The 12,331-nt window shown below is 40.9% G+C and overlaps 1 protein-coding gene across 4 annotated transcripts in view; it reads right to left on the bottom strand.

Moving 5' to 3' along the window:
* The window catches only part of nrg1 (neuregulin 1), a 167,343-nt gene that overhangs the window by 78,377 nt on the left and 76,635 nt on the right, over positions 1-12,331 (bottom strand). The window contains exon 1 of one of the 4 annotated variants that reach the window (XM_014144482.3): positions 2,179-2,437. The exons of the other annotated variants lie outside the window; for them this stretch is intronic. Coding sequence (XP_013999957.1) covers positions 2,179-2,284 — 106 coding nt within the window. The 5' untranslated portion in view covers positions 2,285-2,437. Of the gene's footprint in view, positions 1-2,178; positions 2,438-12,331 lie in introns of those variants that run through there. 4 annotated transcript variants of the gene reach the window in all.

Genomic DNA, 12,331 nt, shown 5'->3' with positions numbered 1-12,331 from the left:
TTTGGGGGAACTCCTCCGCGTTTTTCAAACCGCAAATTTACACGGATCAGTCAACATTCCAAGCCATGGTACCCCAGTAAGGGAGGAATTCCATGATCTAATACTGTGTTCCAGACAAGAGTTGAACGGTCCAGACATCACCAGGCTTCTTGACCAGCAGACCCAAGACTATTGTGACTGGCTTGGTTACTTCAGAGTTTTCCCCCTCTTTTGGTCTAATTCTCTATAATTTCATAAAAGGATATGTTATGGTCTTCAAAGTCATTCTGGTAGAGAGGAGAGCGACCATACAGTAAGATCGTCCCAACCCCACTGTCATTGTCAATCACATCAAAGCATTTTTGTGTGCTAATTTATACAAATCAGACAATGCAGCATATTTACACAATTTCCAAACAGAAGAGTTTTGCTATGGATGTGTTTGATGAACCGCTGTCAGTAATTATGATGCATCGCTGTTCAGTACAGGAATGAGGTGAAGGCATTCCTGTATTTTATTGCAGTGCTGAACACATTGGCCAGAATTCTCTCTATGCTGTATTTGGGCAGGAAAAATTCAAAAGGTGTATTGAATTGAAATGAAATTGAACAATGCATTGTCAAAGGCCTCAAGCAAACAATGCTTTGCACTATGCCTCTCTCTACCTGTACGTTCAGACTACTGTGCATGTTGATCACAGGACAATACTTCACTATACAGTTAGAACATGATTGATACACAACATTTCTCATGAAGCTGGTTGAGAGAATGCCAAGACTGTGAAAAGCTGTCATCAAGGCAAAGGGTGGCTACTTTGAAGAATCTCAAATATAAAATATATTTTGATTTGTTTAACACTTTTTTGGTTAATACATGATTCCATGTGTGTTATTTCATAGTTTTGATGTCTTCGCTATTATTCTACAATGTAGAAAATAGTACAAATAAAGAAAAACCCTGGAATGAGTAGAAGTGTCCAAACGTTTGACTGGTACTGTATATCACAGTGGAATCTGCTTTGACAATGTGCACTATTCACTCTCATATGGCAAAACACACAGCTAGGCCATCTATCAATATGGTCACAGATGTTAGTCTGCTGTTTCAAATCCAATGCACTCCATTTAGCATCATGTTGACAAAAGATCTATGAATCTGTACAAATAAAACGATCAGTAGAAGCTGATAAAAGCAGCATAGGTCTGGCTATTACTGAGCTTTGCAAAAACTGACCCAACACCTGTCAAATAGGAAGTTCCCCCAAGACCCCCAAATTACTCCACATCTGCCAACAAATGGACAATGCCACAAGCAGGAAACAAAACAATATGGATCAAAGCTGGGTAAGATTGTGTCAAAGCCAAGATATTGCCACTCCTTTTGTTAGCCATGAAAGTTCCCCGTATTAAACAATGATCTGACCTAGATATTGCAATTCTGAGAAATTGAACTCCCACGGCTGACAGTTAAAGAAAGCCCTGGATAGCAGCCACTTCTTTGCATCAATGATATGCATTTTGACTTGGAACTACAGTTCATCAGGTATATCAGGAATTTAAAATGGGTTGCACCTGTCAAATCACAGGTCTGTGATATAAACGAGTCTTGATGGGCGCCTACTTTACTATTCAAGTTTTCAATACGTACATTGCGATGCCAAAAAAATAATCTTTAACTTGATTAAAATCAATGCAATTAAATCATTAACTGAGAAGTTTTGCTAAAATTTCACTGCAATGTGTCTCACGTGCACCAAGAAGACAATGTTTTCAGCTTAAACTGGTTATGAAAGGAACAACAATTGTATCCAAACAAACTTACTCTAGTCACATTTAGTCAAGGCAAATCATTTATATATTCGAATAATGTTCAAATGTGTTTCCATTAGACGTAATAGAATAATAGAAGAAATGTGTTTCCATTAGACGTAATAGAATAATAGAAGAAATGTGTTTCCATTAGACGTAATAGAATAATAGAAGAAATGTGTTTCCATTAGACGTAATAGAATAATAGAAGTTCGTAGGCTCGTGGCCTTGAGTTACCGTCAGTCAAACACCTGTAGAACTCACCTCGACTTTCTACTTCATAAATACCGGCTTGGAATAGATAACGTTACATAATAGCCATAACTTCCCGTTGGCCTACTTTTGCAATTAATTATTTCGTATTAAGAAATCAAAGTAATGACAACTTACCTGGTGGAGAGTTGTCCGTTGGTTTCTCCTTTTTATCTTTTTTATTACCTGTACCCTTTTTATTTCCACCTCTCTCCCTTTCTTTCCCTTGTTTCTGCTCAGACATGTCTTATTCTGTGTAGTAAATCGATTCCTTGAATAAAACTAACGCCGGAGTATTTTCCAAAGTGTCGTCAGCCTGCAGTTCTCCTGAGTGTTCCTCCAGTCAACTCTGGAATAGTTCGTATGCAACAAAGTTTACATCTGCATCTTGGTAAGTTGGATGGGAGGAGCGTATTCAGCCTACACGGTAAGTAACGCCTTGTGATTTAGTATGCGCTACTAAAAATCACTTCATCTATTTTCCACTCCTACAATTGGTTACATAGTCTGAAGTACACCTGCCGTGTTTCAGATGTAAAGCATAACTTGTCATGTTGTTTTCTTTTCAAACATTTGCTTTGTAAGTAGATCTACCTCTGACAATTAAAACATGTTGGTCATCTGTATATGTTAGCAGAAGGCTATAATATTAAAATGGATGATTCTGTAATATTGCTCAATTATCTGACCAATAGCCTAACCTAAGAGCAAACTACAATTTTCCATTTCATTGGATATATGACAACCACTGGCACTGTAGCATTATGGCTTATCACACCTGACAGTGTACATTATTCAGACCACACTAGACACTAAACCTTGTAATCACATGATAGATAGTTCCTGAACCACCTGCCTCACACTTCCCCTCCCTTTGACCCACTACAGCCCTAGCAGCTGAAAGAGTTGACAGACCAGACAACTCTGACTGTCTACACAACTTAAAACCACTTTAACCCACTGAGCTGAAACTAACAAATCATTAGGTCCCAGATAAAGTTAGGCTACTCATTATAGCAGCGTACTGTAGTTCTATCTATTGTTAAAAGTGTTTATCCCAGCATCAGTAAGTAGAAAGGCCAGACAGTTAGATAATATCATGCTGGTTGCCATAACTTCAGTTTCCTGATCTTTTACCACAGGTTAAGGAATATATATAGTTGGATATCATTATGTGGGTTTTGGGTGGTCTACAGTGCTACCACTTTGGTCGCATATGCTCCTAAATATTTTGCTGTGCTACCTGGAATTTTAATTTGGGAGCACCAGTGCTCCTAGAAAAACGAATCATCACCAAGATGAGAAGATTTAGTGGAACAGAAGGAAAGGAAAAGGAGAGCTTCTTCAGGAGATGTGTTTCAAAAGTAGCTAGGATTCATATAAGCCCAATGTAGGCTACATCTACATTTTTAAAATCTATTTTCTTGTGCATTTTAACCCTATATTTTGTAATTGCTGGCAATTCTTATCATTAATCCCCCAAATGTTTGTCATTGTGCTCCTAAGTTTCTTTATGTTCTCCTACATTTTTTTTCAATTTAGGAGCACATGTGCTCCATGTAAAAATCATGATGTATTTTCCCACATTTGCTTCACATTTCCTATAGGGTCATACATAGGATGGCGATGGCTTTCCTATAGGGTCATACATAGGATGGCGATGGCTTTGACACCACATACTACCAATTTAGAAATGTTCCACCAGTTTTAGTCAGTGCCGTCCTCCTGCTTGTGTGACAGAGCGTTTCCTTAGGGGTTTCTGGAGCATGCTCAACCACATGTCTGTACAGACCCTACAGATCACACTTCCATTATGATTGTAGTACTATCCTTAATACACTGCCATAGCTTGTATCAGTCCATATTCAATATGAATTGCTATCTTGAGATGGAACTGGGTGAATATTGGCCATATACAGTGCCTTCAGAAAGTATTCATACCCCTTGACTTATTCCACATTTTGTTATCTTACAGTCTGAATTCAAAATGTTTTTATGTCTCACCCATTTACACGCAATACCCCATAATGACAAAGTGAAAACATGTTTTTAGAAATGTTTGCACATTTATTGAAAATTAAATACAGAAATATCTTATTTACATAAGTATTAACACCCCTGAGTCAATACATGTTAGAATCACCTTTGGCAGCAATTACAGCTGTGAGTCTTTCTGGGTAAGTCTCTAAGAGCTTTGCACACCTGGATTGTATAATATTTGCACATTATTATTTTTGAAATGATTCAAGCTCTGTCAAGTTGGTTGTTGATCATTGCTAGACAGCCATTTTCAAGTCTTGCCATAGATTTTAATAACTTCACCATGCTCAAAGGGATATTCAATGTCTGCTTTTTTATTTTACCCATCTACCAATTGGTGCCCTTCTTTGCGAGGCATGGGAAAACCTCCCTGGTCTTTGTGGTTGAATCTATGTTTGAAATTCACTACTCAACCTTACAGATATTGTATGTGTGGGGTACAGAGATGAGGTAGTCATTCAAAAATCATGTTAAACACTATTAATGCACACAGAGTGTATCCATGAAAGTAATTGTGTGACTTTTTTTTACTCCTGAACTTATTTAGGCTTGCCATAACAAAGGTGTTGAATACTTATTGACACGAGACATTTCAGCTTTTTATTTTTAATTAATTTGTAACAAATGAATTCCACTTTGACATTATGGGGTATTGTGTGTAGGCTGTAACACAACAAAAAGTGGACAAAGTCAAGGGTTGTGAATACTTCCAGTGTAGCAGAGTGTCATTCGAAATGGGCTTATTTAAGTACATTCTAAAATGTTAAAATGAACTGTGTTGTGCAAGTTGTTGAGTCATAATCCTACTGTATTTTGGCAGGAAGCATTGCAAGTACGGCAAGACAAGGCCTGTTGGAACAATAGTATAAAGATTTATAACTCATACTTCTTTAGTAAATGCCCTTTATACAAAAATAACATTTGGGAGCAGTAATTCCTTACTTCTACTTGACCTCACATAAAGTCGCCAGACTAATCTTCTGTCATAACTGGTCATGAATATCCAAACAAGCTAGCACTGAAATCCAAACAACTGTAACACTGAATTACCACTTTAAGCATCTAGAATCTCAGTTACATCCTATTTGGAGGGAACACAATCACGGGCAACTGGTCATCCTATAGCCTCCCCTTACATGCTTTTGGTGCCGACAAGCAGGAGCATGTTGCTGAATATGCTGCACAGGTCTTCTTTGATCGCTGCTCAGTTTCGCTCAGTGTGGGTGTTGGATGAATGGGTCTGTTTCAATAATAAATGTAGCACTCCCAGGTATGGCTTGGTCATGTCAATATGGGATGGGAGATTATGCAGGAGAAGGTGAAGGGGATGATCCCATTTTGAATCTAAACGTTCCTCGTTAGTGAGTCAGAGACAGTGAGTCAGAGGCAGGAAGGGGAAGGGGTACCTGGGTCGTGTTCAGCAGTGACAAAACTGAAAGGAGGATGAGCTACCTGAACATGTCCAATAAGAACACAGATTTTCATTTTTTCTTGCAAATTGTTTTGCTACAGTGTGCCCTACTGAACATTACCTGGAGCCTAGGGAGTCACTTGGTTGTATTGGACTAGTGGACCACAGTGGAGGCCTTGTGGACAGCGACAAGGGCCCCACTGCATGTGTCAACAATGAGCCGTGAGAGAACGAACTGCAAGCACCTCAGAGAGGAAGCGAGAGAGAGAGAGTGAGGTGGTGGGGAGAGGTGTAAGGGAGAGATGAACAGAGAGGTGGTGAAGGGGAGAGGTGTAAGGGAGAGATGAACAGAGAGGTGGTGAAGGGGAGAGGTGTAAGGGAGAGATGAACAGAGAGGTGGTGAAGGGGAGAGGTGTAAGGGAGAGATGAACAGAGAGGTGGTGAAGGGGAGAGGTGTAAGGGAGAGATGAACAGAGAGGTGGTGAAGGGGAGAGGTGTAAGGGAGAGATGAACAGAGAGGTGGTGAAGGGGAGAGGTGTAAGGGAGAGATGAACAGAGAGGGGGTGAAGGGGAAAGGTGTAAGGGAGAGATGAACAGAGAGGTGGTGAAGGGGAGAGGTGTAAGGGAGAGATGAACAGAGAGGTGGTGAAGGGGAGAGGTGTAAGGGAGAGATGAACAGAGAGGTGGTGAAGGGGAGAGGTGTAAGGGAGAGATGAACAGAGAGGTGGTGAAGGGGAGAGGTGTAAGGGAGAGATGAACAGAGAGGTGGTGAAGGGGAGAGGTGTAAGGGAGAGATGAACAGAGAGGGGGTGAAGGGGAGAGGTGTAAGGGAGAGATGAACAGAGAGGGGGTGAAGGGGAAAGGTGTAAGGGAGAGATGAACAGAGAGGTGGTGAAGGGGAGAGGTGTAAGGGAGAGATGAACAGAGAGGGGGTGAAGGGGAGAGGTGTAAGGGAGAGATGAACAGAGAGGTGGTGAAGGGGAGAGGTGTAAGGGAGAGATGAACAGAGAGGGGGTGAAGGGGATAGGTGTAAGGGAGAGATGAACAGAGAGGGGGTGAAGGGGAAAGGTGTAAGGGAGAGATGAACAGAGAGGGGGAATGATTCTATGTGACACAACCTGCTGTAATTCAGTTGATAACAAAAACACAAATCCAGGAGAGATTGTGTTGAACGTGACGTTTGAGATGGAAAACACTGGATATGGGTAAATCAACATATCAGCATTATTAGTAATAGTGTACTGTTGAGATCATCGACTTGGAAGATAAATGAAAGCATTCATTTTATCAGCAATTGTAAAAATGTTTTAATAAGCCTGTGGTCTTACTCCCTGTCATTGTTAGCACGGTTTTACTATAGCTGTAACATTGACATCTAATGAATTTTACCATGTCCATAAAAAAATTACATCTGAAAAAAGCAATTATTTGTCAGGCATATTGTGGTGATGTGGTCCTACGTTTGAACAATTAGACAGCTGTTTGTAGCTGACATTCAACTGTATACGTGTATGAAATAATGTAAACGCTAGTTGACGTACACTATATATACAAAAGTATGTGGACACCAGTGGGGGCTGCTGAGGGGAGGACGGCTCATAATAATGTCTGGAATGGAGTGAATGGAACACTTGTGTTTGATACCATTCTATTCACTCCATTCCAGACATTATTATGAGCCGTCCTCCCCTCAGCAGCCTCCTCTGGTGGGCACCCCTTCAAATTAGTGGATTTGGCTATTTCAGCCACACCCGTTGCTGGCAGTTGTATAAAATCGAGCACACAGCCATGTAATCTCCATAGACAAACATTGGCAGTAGAATAACCTTACTGAAGAGCTCAGTGGCACCGTCACAGGATGCCACCTTTCCAACAAGTCAGTTCATCAAATTTCTGCCCTGCTAGAGCTGCCCTGGTTAACTGTTATTGTGAGTGCTGAAGCGTGTAGTGCATCAAAATCGTCTGTCGGTTGCAACACTCTAATGTAAATGCTAGTTGACATTTCTGACTTTTAAAGCAGGGGACGAAAGGTTGCTCAACATCTGCCAAACTGAGCAGGCAAAATACAGTGTGTGGTGGTTACATCATTTAATAATTACCTTTGAATAAACAGTCGCTTATGAGCTCATAGTGAGCTTATTATCTATGCATGTCAAAGGTTAAATCAAATCAAAGTTTATTTGTCACATGCCCCGAATACAACAGGTGTAGACCTTACAGTGAAATGCTTACTTACAGGCTCTAACCAATAGTGCAAAAAAGGTATTAGGTGAACAATAGGTAAGTAAAGAAATAAAACAACAGTAAAAAGACAGGCTATAAAAGTAGCGAGGCTACATACAGACACCGGTTAGTCAGGCTGATTGAGGTAGTATGTACATGTAGATATGGTTAAAGTGACTATGCATATATGATAAACAGAGAATAGCAGTAGCGTAGAAGAGGGGTTGGCGGGTGGTGGGACACAATGCAGATAGCCCGGTTAGCCAATGTGCCGGAGAACTGGTTGGTCGGGCCAATTGAGGTAGTATGTACAATGTATAGTTAAAGTGACTATGCATATATGATAAACAGAGAGTAGCAGCAACATAAAAGAGGGGTTGGGGGGGCACACAATGCAAATAGTCCGGGTAGCCATTTGATTACCTGTTCAGGAGTCTTATGGCTTGGGGGTAAAAACTGTTGAGAAGCCTTTTGGTCCTTTTTGTCCTAAATGGTTAAATCATCATTCTATTTATGTGGCATCAAATTCTGGAGGGAGTCCAGGCCTTGAGTCGTGAAGGATTGAGTGAGCTGTTCTTTTCTGTCATCTCCAAAACACGTTGATTGAACGAGCTGCGTACATGGTGGGTCTTCCTCACCTACGACGGCTGTTTTGTCCAAACAGTTTATAGTGCTGAGGTCAAGGCACTTAAGTGGACCCCAGATTTCCAAAGTGCCTTTTCTCAGAAATGTTGCCTTTCCGTGTGTGTGTCGTCAGAGTAAACATGACGCCTACATGCAGAAAGCCAATCAAAACAAACGCTACAAATAAGTGTGCCTCAGATTTGATTGATTCATTCATCGAGCACAGCATGTGAGGGGTTATGTCTTACTTCAGCACAGTGAATTAATGCAAACATGTTCCTAGACAGGAATGGCAATTCTGAAGCGATTCTTGAAAAGTCTTCTAAATCCAACCTACAGTACGCTGTGTAATGAAAAGCTCTGTTGCCATAACCACAGTAAATCTCTTGATTAGATATTCTTACCTGAAAGGGTTAATCATACAGCCTTTTTGTCTGCTCCTTTTTTCTTAGTTGCTAGGAGTGGCTTCTCTCTATTCACTTCTTGTAGCTTGTTTGAACATGAGCAGACAGGTTTCCATTAAAGTATTTCTCTTGATTTCTAGCCTGGTTTCTTATGGATGAGGTCGGTGTCGCTCCTCGGGGAAGTCATACACAGTCTTATACCACCACACCACATATCTCCACGTATCTCCACGTATCTCCACGTATCTCCACGTATCACCACGTATCTCCACGTATCTCCACGTATCTCCACGTATCACCACGTATCTCCACGTATCTCCACGTATCACCACGTATCTCCACGTATCTCCACGTATCTCCACGTATCACCACGTATCTCCACGTATCACCACGTATCTCCACGTATCTCCACATATCACCACATATCTCCACATATCTCCACATATCACCACATATCTCCACATATCTCCACATATCTCCACATATCTCCACATATCACCACATACCTCCACATATCACCACATATCTCCACATATCTCCACATATCTCCACGTGTTCAGTTCACGTGTCTCATTTGAATGTCCACACACTGCACACGCATCTTTGGTGTGTGGATATTCAGAGTTCAGAAGAGGTTAAGAATTACATAAATAAATAGCCTGACTGTGGTTGCTTGGGCTTTGTTGATATGAGACTGTATACGGTCTATGCTCTTTATAGTGACGATAATGAGGGATGATCATTGTAATGGATTGCATTATCACGGTTGAATCAGAAACCCATGTGGAGTGGACATACATTAGATAAACACATTTGGAGGATGCACTTTAGGTTGCAACTTGTTTTGGTTGCGACCATAGAAAGACCAACGTTTTGAGTGTAACTTGGACTTGGATTCGGTAATTCGTCAGTGCTCTTTCGAACAACACGTGGGAGTTGAAAATCAATAGACTGACCTCACAGGTGTTGCAGTCTAAGTTTTTTACCGCCATAAAAGGCTCTCCCGGCCAAAAAGAACAGCACAAAGACTACTATTAAAGTATCTGATTGTAAATATTATGAGTGTGACGAGGCTAACATTAAACATGGTACTAATGCTTCAGCGTGTTATAACGTTTAGTTAAATGAAAAAGAGAGCACAGCTGAATCATCAAAGACTCCTACTCTTTTTTTGCCGGGATGATCCAGATGTCTCGCGATGATGTGTGTACTTCTTGTCATGAAGTGTTTTCCCGATGCCTGTTCCAGAGGGAAGTTTGTTAGGGTTTATTTAGTAAACACGGTATATCTCAAACAACAAAATATTCCACCACATAAAAGCCCTCGCTGCATATATCCAGCCTAGCATTTTTAATGCACAGTCACAATGCATATATGTACATACGTGCATGTCCCTCGGCGTCCTGGCCGTAAATATGCCTCACGATTGCACAAATAACCCAAAGACAGTCAAATATAGGTTTTCTGGGGTCCACTTGCAGCTCAGTAGACACACTTGTTTCAATACTGCATTATACACATTCTCTTTCTCTCTAAAATCTCTTACATACAGCATAGAGCCTACTCACTATACTATATGATTAACATCTCATTCATAACACAATTACATCTAAGTTACAATCTTGCTTGCTGGAGGATGACCAAATAGTGATGACCAATTTCATTTTTGCTTAATTGACGTCAATTTCTTGACGTCAGTTTGTTTTTGCTTAGTTGGAGAGCATCTGTGTCAAGGGTTCCCATATTTCACAGATAATGAAGTAAACAGGGAAACAACAGTCATGTCTGAGTCAGCAACTTCCATAGCTATTGAAGTGAATAATCTTGTTTACTAGTATTTTATTACGTCTTCTCAGCTAATGTTACGAATGTTACTTCATCGTTGCAGCATATCAAACACATTTCAATACTCAGGCTGTTTAATTCTCAAGCCATATACTGAAACTAGCCAGCATGTTTTGGATGCTGTCTGCAAGGATCCAAACCATGTTAACTAGAAGTGTTTCTCAGCCATTTTATACCAGGTGAAAGCTATTGTCTCAGTATAGTTCTAGAACACGGTTCTGTGGAAAACACCGGAAAACCGTGACATATCGCTGAGTGGGCTATCCTGGCTAAATAAAGATGGATATGGCGTGTGGAATATATTCTGCATATCATTTCTCTGAGTGGGTGTGAAAGTCTTAAAAAGAGAAGGATCGTCTCTGTGGTAACAGAATGCCCTCATACCTTAATTATTCAAATGCAGCTCTTCACCTACTGTACAGTATGTGATCTTGTTCCTAAAAAACGTAAAAGCACCGCTAGTTCATACTCTTCATCACCTTCAGTACTGTAATCTGTGCTATCCTAGACAGCAGAACTGTAATCTGTGCTATCCTAGACAGCAGTACTGTAATCTGTGCTATCCTAGACAGCAGTACTGTAATCTGTGCTAGCCTAGACAACAGTACTGTAATCTGTGCTATCCTAGATAGCAGAACTGTAATCTGTGCTAGCCTAGACAGCAGTACTGTAATCTGTGCTATCCTAGACAGCAGTACTGTAATCTGTGCTAGCCTAGACAGCAGTACTGTAATCTGTGCTATCCTAGACAGCAGTACTGTAATCTGTGCTATCCTAGACAGCAGTACTGTAATATGTGCTATCCTAGACAGCAGTACTGTAATCTGTGCTATCCTAGACAGCAGTACTGTAATCTGTGCTATCCTAGACAGCAGTACTGTAATCTGTGCTATCCTAGACAGCAGTACTGTAATCTGTGTTATTCTAGACAGCAGTACTGTAATCTGTGCTAGCCTAGACAGCAGTACTGTAATCTGTGCTAGCCTAGACAGCAGTACTGTAATCTGTGCTAGCCTAGACAGCAGTACTGTAATCTGTGCTATCCTAGACAGCAGTACTGTAATCTGTGCTATCCTAGACAGCAGTACTGTAATCTGATCTATCCTAGACAGCAGTACTGTAATCTGTGCTAGCCTAGACAGCAGTACTGTAATCTGTGCTAGCCTAGACAGCAGTACTGTAATCTGTGCTATCCTAGACAGCAGTACTGTAATCTGTGCTAGCCTAGACAGCAGTACTGTAATCTGTGCTATCCTAGACAGCAGTACTGTAATATGTGCTAGCCTAGACGGCAGTACTGTAATCTCTGCTATCCTAGACAGCAGTACTGTAATCTGTGCTATCCTAGACAGCAGTACTGTAATTTGTGCTATCCTAGACAGCAGAACTGTAATCTGTGCTAGCCTAGACAGCAGTACTGTAATCTGTGCTATCCTAGACAGCAGTACTGTAATCTGTGCTATCCTAGACAGCAGTACTGTAATCTGTGCTATCCTAGACAGCAGTACTGTAATATGTGCTAGCCTAGACGGCAGTACTGTAATCTCTGCTATCCTAGACAGAAGTACTGTAATCTGTGCTATCCTAGACAGCAGTACTGTAATTTGTGCTATCCTAGACAGCAGAACTGTAATCTGTGCTAGCCTAGACAGCAGTACTGTAATCTGTGCTAGCCTAGACAGCAGTACTGTAATATGTGCTAGCCTAGACAGCAGTACTGTAATCTGTGCTATCCTAGACAGCA

The sequence above is a fragment of the Salmo salar genome, chromosome 01, assembly GCF_965601325.2.
Source record: "Salmo salar chromosome 01, fSalSal1, whole genome shotgun sequence".
Taxonomy (NCBI): Eukaryota; Metazoa; Chordata; class Actinopteri; order Salmoniformes; family Salmonidae; genus Salmo; species Salmo salar.
The sequence above is the reverse complement of the archived record's forward strand: the minus strand, read 5'-3'. Positions and strand labels throughout refer to the sequence as shown.